Raw genomic sequence first — 13,914 nt, 5'->3', positions numbered from 1 at the left:
CCCCCGACGGCACCTCTGACCGCTTGGCGCCGAGCCGCTCCCGGAGCCTTCAGAGGGAGCGAAAGAAAGGAGGTGAGGTCGCTTCGGGCTACCGCCGTTATACCCAATAAGCGCCGGCGAGCTGGCCCCGGTAACGGGCTCTGGCCAGCAGCATTGTTTGGGTGTCACTCCCGTAACTTTCTCCCTTCATAGACACCATTCCTCGTCACAGCATCCGTACCGTGGCAGGTAGTGTAGGCTAGTCATTGGAAATACACCTCAGTGGAGACCATCTGCTTGATGCTGCCTCATTTGTGATTTCTTGAATGCCGTGTATTTCCAAACTATCATAGACATTGTAATTTTTGCAGCTCTCATGAATAGCTTCCATAATCCAAATCAACACGAATACATATGCGCTTTGGTAACTTTTCAGTGACAGAAATACAATTCTAGTATTCCGGGGAGAAAAATTGCCAGCAACCGCTCTGAAATTATGACAAAAAATGCTGAATCAGATGCAGGACGCACAATAGGTAGGTTAATGTAAGTGCATCTCTACTCCAAGTGCAATTTCTTTAGAAACCTAAAAAAAGAGGACCATCTATCAAAATGTGTTGCCTGCTCCTTTGGAAAATGACAGAGTGTGTCATCTATGCCCTAAGTTTATGACCAAAAATAGGTATGGTGACGATTAAACAGGTGTACACACACAGACATGAAGCTGAATAGGCTTCTGAATCCATTCTTAACTAACTCACAAATTACTTTAACTTTTAACTCCACCAAATTTAAAGTGTAAATTTACAAGTAGCTTCATTTTTCAGCTTCAGTATTCAGGAGGGCTCAGAATTCCTAATTTTCACTTTAAATGAAAGTTTGCAATTTGTCTTCCCCTGCAGAAGAAAAATGTAACACATGGAATACCTGCATTTTATCACGGGTTAAGCACTATCTTTCTGTGTATTAGAGATAACTGGTGATCATAGTGACAGGTCTTTTTATTTATTATTTTAACCCCATATATTTGAAGCTTTTTAAAGAAATAATGACTAGGATTTTCAGTGAGGCAGTTTCATATTTAACTGTTTGTAGAGTCTGAATGAAAGCCCACTAAAGTAAAAAAAAAAATAAATCAGTGAAATTAAAATAAGCTCATCAAAAAAACAGAGAATTGTATGTGTTACTCACATGATGGTTTATTTGCTTGAACATTTGAAATTATATTTAAATGAGAAATGCCATGGAAAAGCTTGTGTGGAGGGGCCAAATCAGCTTTAACTAATAAGGACAGTTATGTCATAAAGAAAATGATCATTCATTTTAATTTTCTTTTGAAAATGTTTGTCCTCAGGGGAAAGTGTGTACCTGTAGAATGTAATTATTCCTGTGGAATGTGAATATATGAATAGAAGCTATATTTCTTGTCAATAAGAAGTGAATCAAGAGGACGTCAAACTGTGTGAATTTCCCTCTGATTTGAACAATAATGTGTAACCAGACTTTTGATATGTTGGTCTCTGAGAGTCTGCTCTTTTTATGCTTTTACTCCTCATCTGTCTCTTTTCCTACTGAATTACCTGGACGTGTGCCCTCCTCCTCCAAGCCTTGCTTTGGTCTTCATTTGAGGAATCTTGACTAGCCTCCTACATAACGTCCTTCAGACTTCTTTTCTCAATCAAAATGTTTCTTAATACCTACCTATCTTCCATGTCTGCAGCTATCTCCCAGCCTCCATGGTGTGGAAGCTGTCTTCCATCCTCTATAGAATATAAAAAATGGGTACTAACCAGACCCAAGTCCTTTCAGTGTCCTCAGCTGGTATGACCGAGGACACCACAAATCATGATGCTGTCACACATGTGCCTCTCACCCATTCACAGGAGCTGCTGCTGTCATTAGTGGAAATTCAGCTGAGGTGATCTTGTGCTGCCAGCAGAACTTTAGCTAATGTTAAAGCGGTTAAGAGATTAGGTAACACATAACCAGTAGTGCCGAAAATGCTGAAAGGCATTAGGTTGGAGATTAGTTGCTGGCGACTTGCTGTAATACTGATCTACGAAGCAGTCTTATTTAATATTTTCAATAACAACTTCAATGCAAAAATTAAGAATGAATGAATGTAGTGTGCTGGTAATGCAAAAGTGAACAGGAGCATCACTACAGAGGACGGTTGGTGTAACACACAGAAGCAGTTTTTGATGACTTGCGTAACAGAAATGAGAAGCAGTGCAGCAGTACAAGATGCAGTAGCTTAGGAAATAATACAAGTTCCTATTAAAAGCTCCTTTTAACAGAAGCACAGCTGATGGAAATGTCTGAGGAGATAAAAGACTTGGTCATATTATCTGACCTCATTTTTTTTATGAGATACAGAAGTTTTTCAGCCATGAAAGACAAACAAAATCAAAAAATGTGTAAGAGACGTACCTCCTGTAGCTAATGGTAAGCATTAAGGTAGTTAAGTACTGCGGCTTCTCATCCGAACTGTACTATGCTGTGCTGTCTAGAGATCACATCAGGCACAGAGGAGCACCACTCTGATGAGTTGGGGAATACAAGGCTATTACAAGAGAGGAGGACAGATGTGAGTCTAATAGCTCTGGGGACAGCCTTTCAGTGAAGTATTTATGGGATTTCCAGGGGAATGGTTTGTGTGCAAAGGGCACAGTGATTTTGCATTTGTTTGCTAATCACCGTGTAAGCACACCCTAAAGATCTGAGCTGGGAAGGACTGTGACTGCTCTCAAAAATACCCGAGTTGGGTAAATACTACAAATAGAAAAGTGCAATTTATAGTGAAGGAAGTTACATACAAACCATTAACAAATTTGTAATTAGAAATAAATTAGGCTTGAAATTAGAAGAAGGTGAATAACCATTGATAGTTTGGAAGAATTCCCCAAAGAAAAAAACACAGTGGTGGTGGTAGTATCTTGTTATTAAGATTGAATATGATTGATTTTTAAGAGCATTATAATGGTTTGCTTCCTGTGCTAGCAGAAATCTGTGATAGATTAGTACATATTTGTATCAAAGGTCCCTTCCAGTCTCATGTTCTGTGAAAGGTAGTGACACAACATGGTGGTGATCCCTGAAATGAAGGCATAGGCAGAATCTATCCACAGATTCTGTGATTGGGTACTACATTCCAACAGCATTGATCATTGTAATGAAAGTGAAATATGACTTGTGTGAATATGGAATAGATTTTGGTTTAGTTTGGTTTTAAATATAAGTAAACATATTGTTTGGCTTTAGACTGCTGGTATTCCAGGAAAGCTAAAAGCCATGTGGAAATCGTTTCGCTTGAAGACTTAACTGATTTCTGTATATATCTCGTCTTTGAGCTGTGATTGCTGCTACATTTTCAAGGCACCGGATCTTCCTTGTGATTCTGTACAGCACAAAGCAGAAAAGCTTGTGGCTGTTGCCTCTTTCTACAGCAATTTTTACCCTATTCACCAAATCTTGCAAGTCTGTTGAGCTATTAAAGGTCAATTAAATTAGTAAAGAAAATCCTGAGACTTTCAGTTAGAATACTTTGTTTTGGTATATGCGTTGTGAAGGGCGTGTATCACAAACTGGGCAAGCTCAAATGCCTCATGTAAGTAAAAATGTTCTTAATTTAACCAATAATAATCAAGACTAAATCTTGTCAAGTAATCATAACTGTCATTCATCTAAATACTTAGCTGCTACTTAAATAAATATTCTTTGAAAATAAATATCAAAAATCTTCTGAAAAGTAATCAGAGGTGACAAATAGTGATTATGAAAATCATACTGATTTTGAATGAAGAATATTGCAGCAGTTTTGTTTACTGAAGGGGCTGCAGATTAGTGGTCCTGTCTACCAGTGAACTGAGATTAATGAATCATTTCATTCACTTCAATAAGCTTGATCGTGCTTTAAAAAGGTAGTGAGTATCCACGTTAACATAATGTTGCTGTTACCTGAAGACTCCTCACAGTCCTTCTAGATCACTTTGCTGTGTTTTTATCGAAGTTGTTTGTTTGTTTTTCAAAATTCATTGCTATATCTAAATTCTGTCTGTTGAAGTGAAATGGCCATGACTTATGATGAAATAATAAACATATGTTTCTGGTTTATTCTCAGATTCAGAAGAGGAAATGAAAGCGTTAGAAGCAGATTTATTGACCAATATGTACACATCAAAGGTAATTATTTTTCCTCTTTAGTTGACGGGTAGGGAGCAAATGAAATCTCATTACAAACCCAGAAGTCTTTGCACAAAGTAATAACCTATGGTCTAGACTGAAAAGTTCAGTGCTAGACATTACTTTGGTGCAAGATTTTCTTCAGTTCAAAGGAAACTTAAAGGTGTTGATGTGACACACTAAAAGTGCTCCTCACTTGTAACACTGGTACTTCCATTAAACTGTCAAAGCTGTGTTATGTGCAGAGATGTAAATTTATATGAGGAAATGTGTTTCCACTAGGATTATGCCTGATGAAAGCTAAATTAACCTTGAGTCGAATCCGTAAGTGCTATTTTTATGCAGAACTTTTCCTGTATGCATATAAAATTAAGACAGTCATAAAGCAAAAACTGTTAATACATATGCTGATTTTGGTTTAGGAGTTTAATCGTATTTTTAGTACAGGAACATGGGGACATGACTGTGAAAATATTAATCTGATAAATGACATTTCAGTCACAAGTTGCCAGACTGTGAGAGATGTACGTGTTATTTAATGCAAATAGACAAAAATTCAGTTCCAATCTCATATTGACAAGGTGAAGCAGAAAGTGTTGCACATATGTATTGAACAGGCTGATAGACAAACACTTTCTCAACACTGTTATTTTCCACGAATTATTCCTTCAGCAACATATTAAAGAACAAACCCTGAAACAAGTGCCATGGGCTTAAGGTTGAATGTTTTAATTCTGTGTTCTAATGAAGTTCAAGTGGCGTTTAAATTCCATGGAAAATAAGAAATTAAAAATTTTCTCCAAAATAATTTCATAAGCCAATGACTAGGTGAAGGTTAAGGACAAAACCTGCCTGGAAGACTTCTGCATTTATTGCATTTGCTTATATGTGAGCTTTTCACAGGATCCTTTGAATGGACTAGAATAAGAAATGAGGCCAGAAAATACATTGTTTTGATCTGGTCTGGCACTTCTTAGGTTCCCATGTTCTTTACTGACATGGTAATTAATCTTAGAAGCCAAATAAACCTGTTTACCACTCACTTCTCTAAGATACGGAAAGATTTAATAGATACTCTTTTCCTGAGACAAATTTAAATGTAAGAGGCTGACAAAAATAGTTCTTTCTCTGTGTGGCAAAGCATATTATGCCCTGGGAGGAAACCCTGCAGCTACTGCTATTTCTGCTGCTGACTTTAGTGGAACTGTGAACCTAACTTCCACTTCCATCTTTTCCTCCCTCTCAGCACAGAGCACAATCTTAGGTAACTAAAAATGCACAAACATAGTGCACCAGTTGATAATGGAATTATGTTTGCCGTAATCCTCGTATATGTTGTTTTACGTCATGTTGCATGCTATTCAGTTTTCTTATGGTATATACCATAAGTTAAGTGACACTTGAAGTTGACAGAAGCAGTAGAAGCATGTTGGAGACACTGTTTTAATTTTACATTATACTGCCTTAAATCACCATCTAAAATTCATTATACCAGTATATATTGTTTCTTGACATCCTAGTAGGGCATGGTGGAACCACTAAAATGTGTGCATAAATGCTTCTACCAAGAGGCATACCACTATTCCAGTCATTACTAAAATGACAAATTCATATTTTTTTTTCTGTTGTTCTCTGCTAGCTTTTAACCCTCATTAGAAAAAAAGTGTGATTCTGGTGTGAGAGACAAATTTGAGGATGGTATGTATAATAACTGTCTTGTATTGTGCCTGAGATCTGGTTCCAGTTGAGGGCAATTACTGTTAAATTGCATTAACCGTCTTTGACACTGACTTGGTAATAAGCAGCAAGGGAAATCCAGACAATTTAAATAGCATTAAGATGGGGAAAAAAAAAGAAAAAAAAATTGTTTATGAAAGCTCAGATCTAAAAATGCAGCAAAGTGGATTATCACTTGTGGTTCTAGTATTTGACAGAAAAAATCTTCCCAAGTAGGCACTTGTGAAGTCTATCCAATATTATGGAAAGAGTTACCATATGCTTTGGACTTCACAGACTTCTGTCCAGTGCCTATTTGTGCTTTTCAAACTGCTCTTTAAAGTCATCTATATTTTGAATCATTGTCGTCTTTAAAGAAGTATGTCCATGCTTATTATGACTTGTCTTCAACATTTAATACAGTATATCACCCTTCCCTGCTGTTACATCTCAAAGACACAGGGATCAAACAAGTCCATAAAATGCTTTATCTGTCTTTCCTTTAAGATAAAATCCAAAAAGCCATTTGGGAGATCTGGTAAGACAACACAATCTGAAGTGTCACAAATATGCGGACAGTTATCTTCTGTATCTTTTTTGTATCGAATAGATAGCTCTATTCCCAGGTTCCTAAATGCTTGCCTGATACCACCACTTGCATGAAGAATGTCCTGAACTCAAACAAGATTGAGATGATGTTAGTTAAAGGGGAAAAAAAAAAAAAAAAAGTGTTTCCTTGAAGAATATATCATCACTAGAATGTACTCCACCTTTGGGATCGCCACTTACATTAGTTTTCTGAAACTTGGACCCTCTGACCTTCTTATGGTTCTAGGATGCCTGTTGCTGACTGTATGTGCCTCTTTGTCAGAGGCAGATGAGGTTACAGCTGCCTGGGAGTTACTGACTGCCTGACTCAGCCACCACATAAAAATTCATTACATTTACAGGCATTAGTATACACCATGGAAGAACTTCTGCTGGAACAGAACTCAATACCGTATCTTCTTAAAGACAGAGAGTAATTTTATTATTTCTATGGTTACATTCTGAACAAAATTCAATTAATACTCTGAAAAGGAACCATAGAGATCCTACATTTCCTTGGGTTTTACTTGGTTATGAGTTTGTTTTTCATTTGCTTTCACTAGATAAAGACAAGAATATAAAAAGCAGTGAATTGAACTTTCTTTTTCTAAAAAAAAAAAAAAGCAGCAGCATTTGGGAGGTGTGCATTATAACATAAGAAGTATCTTAAACAAACTATCAGGGGTATCATTCAACCAGAAATGGAAAAAAAAGATACCATACAAATTATAGTTTGGGATTCTCTTTAATCTTTCATAGGACAAACCTGTTGTCAAAGGAGGAAATACTCCTAAGATCATTTCAGTTTCTTAGATGATTTAAAATTCTCTTTCAAGATATATGAGGTGTGGGAAACCATGTATCTGAGTCTTATTTCAGAAACATGTTCAACAACGGAAATGCATACATCATTTTCAGCATAAATAACTTTTAATTTCTGATTCATACTGTAGTCTCTTTTGTTCCTTCAGATCACTCCCAGATATTTTTCAAGTTAATCTTAAAAAAAATAGTTCCATCTTGTCAGATATGGGTTCCTTGATCTCTTGTGTAGGTGTGTTCCAAAACATGTCTTGAGCAACTGTGGTTGGTATTGCTTAGCCTGTGTGGTAAACATATCACACATTGGAAAGGTACCTGAACATTTAGGTTATGGTCATCTATCTTAAACTTTATTTTCACATATTCCTTTAGGATAACCACCCAGAGATTACCCATAACCTATAAAGCAAAGCTGTCTGATGGCAATGTTTGCTGTAATAGTGAAGTAGAGTAGAAGAGTGACTGCTCTGTTCAGTGACTGGACGTGGCCTGAAGAGCTCCATGTTCAGTTAAAAAAAATACTTCACTCTTGACTGAAGTTCTTCATGCTTTATCGTTTCATGCTGTGAGCTGGCAGCAGTGTAAGTCAGAAGCAGGTGTACCTGATTTGAGGTGATATATGCATGGTATTAACGGGAATTAGACTCCCTTAACAAATGAAGTATGCTTGCAAACAGCACTGCAATCTTTTTTCCCCTTAACCTCGTAAATAGCAGCTAAGACCGATTTAACCTAATGAAGTCTGCTATTTAAGTATTTTAGCAATATACAGAAGAAAGTTCCTTTAAACATAGACGTGCATCAGGCTAGCATAAAGTAGTAATTTTAGATTAAAAATATTCTACGAATTATGGAAGAAGGCATAACTAATTTCTGTATCGATTCCCATTCTGTTCTCATCCACTGGAATATTGGTTTTGTTTTGTTTTTTAACTCAGAGCTCTGACTTGCTCATGTAGCACTGTGTTTAGATTTTATTCTTCATTGCAATTTAGCTATTGTGGCGTTAGTTCACATTTCTTTCCTATACCCAGGAGAGAGAAGTACACTTGAAAAGCCTCCTCATTTGTCATGGATAGCTACATATTTTTATATTTCACAGATTTTTTAAAACAGACCAAAGAAGATTTTGAAATTGCAGTGGGAACTTGCTCTTTTTGCTAGTTTAACTTCTGTTAATTAAATTAGACATTCTGCAAAGAGATTAATTTTTGTTTTGAACCTGTCACATCTTTTCAAATAGTTCCCACTTAGATGGGACAGGAGATGAGCTCAAAGTAAACAATGCAGAACCAATTTCAAGCTTCTGAATGAGATTTGAGATTTGTTTTCTTCTTAGCCTCAAAACAAAATGCTCTTTTTCTTCTTTTTTTTTTTTTTTTTTCCCTGAGCCCTTTTAGGAATCTGAGAACACATAGTGGTTTTATTAAAGGGCTAAATTATTGTCATTTTGAAAGGCATGCGTATATCAGATGTATATTGGAGTAATGATTATGGCCAAAAGGGAATTTTTTGTAACTAATGCTAATAGTGATGCCAGCTTTTGTTGTTTCTTCCTCACTACTCTGCATTTTCATTCTTTTCCCTCAAAAACAGTGAAGTTTGGTGAATACACATAAATCTTGCATATAATGCCCCTTTGTTAGTAAGGTGCTTTAAAGAAATAACAGATTACGTGGTTACCTAATATTCGGCTAAGTAAGCACTGCATCCACACTCTTAATTAACGCTGTCAGTATGTAAAAGGCAACGTCTGTGTCAATGTCATACCTATACTTAACTTTGTACATCCAGGAAAAGCAGCAACTACATTTCAGTTCATAGGTAAAGTGTAATTTGAATGTGCACAGCAAGGAAGCCTTTGCCAGTAATAAATAGGAATTTGCTATCTGGCTTTTGATTGGAGATCGCTATGTCACCAGTTCTAGTTTAAGGAAACTAATTTCTATACTCACCACTAAAAGGAATACAGTTTGAAAGAAATAATTAATAGTGGGAGAACCAAGAAAGCGGCAAAGACATTAAAAAGAGTGAATGAGGTAGGAACTAGGTTTTTCACTTACTGTTCTCTATTGGTAATCAAAACTAAAGAAGACTACGGCCACAAATGCTTGGGAAGAACAGTAACAGTAGAAAAGTAATTTTTTTTTTTCCCAACATTATTTAAAAGGTTTTAAAAGTTAAATAGCTCCTAAATAATGCAAGTTACTGGAGCAAGCAGAATTTGAGACAAACGGTGGTATAATTTCTCTATTTCTATCTTTCTGTAACATCTCTGAACAGGTCCACCTAACAGGACCACCTAAATACAGTTGGTCTGAGTTTTTCAGTCCAGTTGCCAAATCAGGATTACATTGTTTGCACAGCTCTGTTTCATCTTCGCTCCATCTTCATCTAAGCCCTCAGACCTTCGATTCACATCTCCCGGCCTCATGACTCTCCAGCATCCAAAACTCCTGGGGCTTACAGATTCCATAACTTCAGACCCAGCCTCATCAGACAGCTTGCCCCGAAGCAGGGGCTCCATTCTTTTTCTCAGGGAATTTTGAAATGACTGGTATTTCTTCTGAACTGGGGAGGAGCGTCTAGTTAACCACAGGCATCTACCTTGGATTCCAGTACTGGGAATTTATCCAGTGGGTTTGACTCATTGTCCTGATTTACACCTGCAAATTTATATTATATTAATTTCCATCTGTGTTTTTGTTTGCACCTGTGCAGAATGACTATGAAATGCTACCCTTCTGGTTTGGTAGCAGTTTAGTTTTTCATCGTGTATATATATCTACCTTGGGGGTAAGGCTGTGGGGAAGCAGACTTGGTGTGTTTAATAAACGAGTTGTCCTAATTTCAGCACTCTCTAATTATTGTCTAAAAGTTGAGCATATGAAAAGTACTTCAAACACACAAACTCGTTCTTACCAAAATGTTTGAATGTCACACAGTATTACTAAAAAACAAAACAAAAATCACAACACATTAAATAATGGGTATTTTTATTTTCAGATTAACAGAGCAAAACTTCCTAACTGGAAAATGACCCTGCTAAATGTCTGCAATCTTGTCAACAACATAAACAGCCAGGTGGGGGAAACAGTAGAGGTAGATGAAGAGGACCTCGTTTCAGGAAGACAGTTTCCTGCTGCTCTGGATGGCTTCAGCTTGGAAGCAATGCTGACAGTATATCAGCTCCAAAAAGTTTGCCACAGTAGAGCCTTTCAGCATTGGGAGGTAAAACAAACTGCCACAGATGCATGTTTCAACTGCTATTAAATTTTCAGGCTCTGTTTGTAGTGGTGTTTTAAAATCCATATGCATGTGACCCCTGTCACATTGCCTGAGCTTTCCTTCCCTTTTTTATATTCTCTAATATGCCTCTTATTGAAAGAGTTGTGAATTAATGTAGTTTCTGATGAGCTGAGTGTCTGTTTTTTATAACGACCCATGGATAAATTCTTAACTACACACTTTTTCCACTCTTTGTAGCCATTCCAAGGAACCAAACAAACACATGAAAGTGAGCTCTATGCCAGAACATGAAATTAATATCTGCTTAACAGACGTGAAGTTACTGCAGGTTTATTGAGGCGTAACTAAATGTAGGCAGAGTTTCTGAAAGCCCTTTTAAGGCCCTAAGGCAAACTGGATTCAAAATGCATGGGCACATGCCCGTGTGTACATGTAATTTTACCAGGTACTCTGGCCTTCTTATCATTGCTAGGAAACCGATAGAAAGGGAACTCTTGCTTTTCGCTTCCCCACACCTAAAGAGAGCCCTGTAAGTTAACATTGTGATTGTATGAGGATTGCTGCTGTTAAATAGCGATTGTTTATAGTCCATTTGTGATATTTGCCTTAGTGCAATGATCACACAGATGCACATTGGGGACAATCTGCTTGGGTTGTTATATATTACACTAAAAAATGCTTTGCGTAGCAAAAAAAAAAAAAAAAGATACGTGTGTCACTATCCACTTTCCAGTAAAACCAGTTTCTTCAGCTATCACAGGTTCATGGACAGTCTGGCTGAATCTTGATCCTCTTTTTTTTTTTTTTTTTCTGAATCACAGCTCTCTATTTGCAGGCTTATTCTCAATCCTTCATATTAGCTGGGATGCTCATACAAAAGACTGCAACATCTTTGACAACCAGAGTTTTCTGAGGACTCTCTTCATCAGTACATTTATTGCTGAAAAGGAGCTACCATAGAACTGACCATATGCAATAGCCCATATGACTTAATCACAGTTCCTTACTTTGCAGTTTCATCACCTCTTGTGGTGACTGGAAATCATCACTCATAACAGTACTGCATGTGAAATGGAAAAAAATATTCCTCTCTCAGCTTAGGAACACGTTTATGCAGTGCAAAGGTTTATAAGATGCAATAAAAGAAGAAGGTATAGAGCCAGAGGGAGAAGGATTGAAGAAGGCTTGAAATAAACAGATTGAAGAAGGCTTGAAATAAACAATTTATGTAATGAAAGAAGTTCTTGTGATCTTATTCATCCAGGATTGACTCCAAAGTCTGTTGAAACCATGAGAGTCTTTCCATTCATTTCAGTAGAATTTAGATGAGCACTCGTTTATTAAGTAATTAAGTGAGTAACAGAGTTTGATTGCTTAGGGAAATACTGAGGTGAGTATAAAAATGTTTTCAGTTGAATGCCTTTCAGCCAGACAGTAGGACTGTACTGGACCATGGAAGAACGTGGTGAGAGAATGGATGAAATCTTAACAGATAAAGCAAGAACACTTAAAAAACACTTTAAAAACTCCAAGTAAAACTTGAAATACAGTTGTATAAGAAATATTGATTGACAAAATTTTGGCTTTCTTGTGCTTTATTTAATTTCTTATTTGTTTATTACACATTCTGATTTTTCAGCTGTAGGAAATTGCAGATAAAAAGAATGCTCAAAAGCTGAAACCAGCAAGCAGTGGGTGTTTCAGGAGGTGTTTAGCCTAAATGAGTGACTACAGAGTGACAGTCATTAGGAAATTTTCAGTCAATTTGAGTTTTAGTCCAAGGAGGACATACCAGCTTTTGTCTCTAGTCAAAACCAATGATCTCATTTGTTTCAGTGGAATTTAAATAGCACCTCCGTAGGATTGAGCTCATCTTTAGCCTAATCTTAGTTTTGAGCTTCTTTTTTTCCTTCCTTTTTTTTTTTTTTGAACCAACAACTGTTGTAGTGAAGACTTTTCTTGGTGGCAGATGTTAAAATGAAAGTTTTATAAAACTTTCTAGGATAATCCTCATTATCAAAAAAGGCTGATAACACTATGTCTCTTCTTGCATCCTACAGTTACTTCAGCAAGATGCTTTTGATCTAGATAACTCAAGCCAAGACAAGGAAATAATGAAAAGAAAAAATCCCTATATTCTGAAACGGCAGCTACATGTGAACAAAGCTAGAAGACCATACATACTCAAGAGAAGTTCATATTACTGATGCAGCAGAAGAAAACAATGTATATTTAGTTTATAGGTAACTGTGCGTTATGGTTATCTTATTTAAATCTGAAATCATACTTGTGTGAAAATATACTATGGAAAATCATCAAGATGATAACATAACTGTGTCTTTTTTGCAATTGCTGTTTCTTGATTGTGATTTTTTCCTACTTGAGATTTAATTGGACCAATACATTTGCAAATAAATCTAGTTTCTAAGCATGATGTATTGTACAAAACTGAGATTCCAACATATTTCCAACAATATTATAGTCTTTTCCTATTTTATAAAGCACACCGACATACACCAAGTAAATTGATATTGTCCACAAACCATACTGAGAATCTTACAATTTCCTAATGCAACACCTCAAACATATATGTGCTCGCAATTTTTTGTATAATACACTAGTCAGAACTGCCACAATATTTTATATATTGGCTAGTTTAATTTATTAGGGATTAGGTCTAAGGAAGGACTGAAATACTATCAGCTAACCATTAAATGGCAATTTCAAATTTCATATTTTAAATAGCGTACTTGTAAATGAATTTTAAGTTCTGACTTCTAACTTGCTACTGAAGAGTCATAATTTAAGAAAACAATACCTAAATGAGACTTTAACAAAGTATTCTAGTGAGAACAAACCCAGATGTGCTTCAGAGTCTTGTGTGTCACCGACTAAGTAAGGAAAACAGTTTATTTAATCAGTAAAAAAATTTACAGTGTTTACCTAATCTATTAATGCTCAGGAAAAAAAAAAAAAAAAAGGCAAAAAATAAAAGCTGATTCATGCTCCTGTGCTGTCACTGTTAAAGTAAAAACACTGATCTGGTTATATGAGAAACTTGGGAGAAATATTTGAAAGAGGAATTAAAATTAGAACATCTTAAACTTACAATGAAAAAGCATTTCCTTTCCCTCCCTCTTCAAATTTGTAATAACAACAGACAGTTTTAGGCGTTAAAGACAGTCCTGGAGAGCCTGACAGAGAGGGAAGCTGCCAGCATGGCAAAAACTGTTTTCAAGCCATGAGGAATCAAGTGCCACCTGAAACTAAACATTTTCCAGCTCTGTGTCTGTGATGTGGACACAAGACTCAGGATCTCAGTGATCCCGGGCTCCAGTCGGAAGGAAAACAGTCTGAACGAACTGGGGGTCACAACAA

General features: G+C 36.5%; 1 protein-coding gene across 1 annotated transcript; it reads left to right on the top strand.

Annotated features, from left to right (window-relative positions):
* Positions 1-4,107: 4,107 nt before the first annotated feature.
* NTS (neurotensin) lies at positions 4,108-13,337 on the top strand. The gene is made up of 3 exons (XM_009882618.1): positions 4,108-4,161; positions 10,294-10,518; positions 12,597-13,337. The coding sequence occupies exons 1-3, from the start codon at positions 4,114-4,116 to the stop codon at positions 12,741-12,743; spliced, it is 420 nt and encodes a 139-aa protein (XP_009880920.1). The 5' UTR covers positions 4,108-4,113; the 3' UTR covers positions 12,744-13,337.
* Positions 13,338-13,914: the final 577 nt, after the last annotated feature.

The sequence above is a fragment of the Charadrius vociferus genome, unplaced genomic scaffold (genome assembly GCF_000708025.1).
Source record: "Charadrius vociferus isolate BGI_N301 unplaced genomic scaffold, ASM70802v2 scaffold72, whole genome shotgun sequence".
Taxonomy (NCBI): Eukaryota; Metazoa; Chordata; class Aves; order Charadriiformes; family Charadriidae; genus Charadrius; species Charadrius vociferus.
This window is presented reverse-complemented; position numbering and strand designations above follow the sequence as displayed.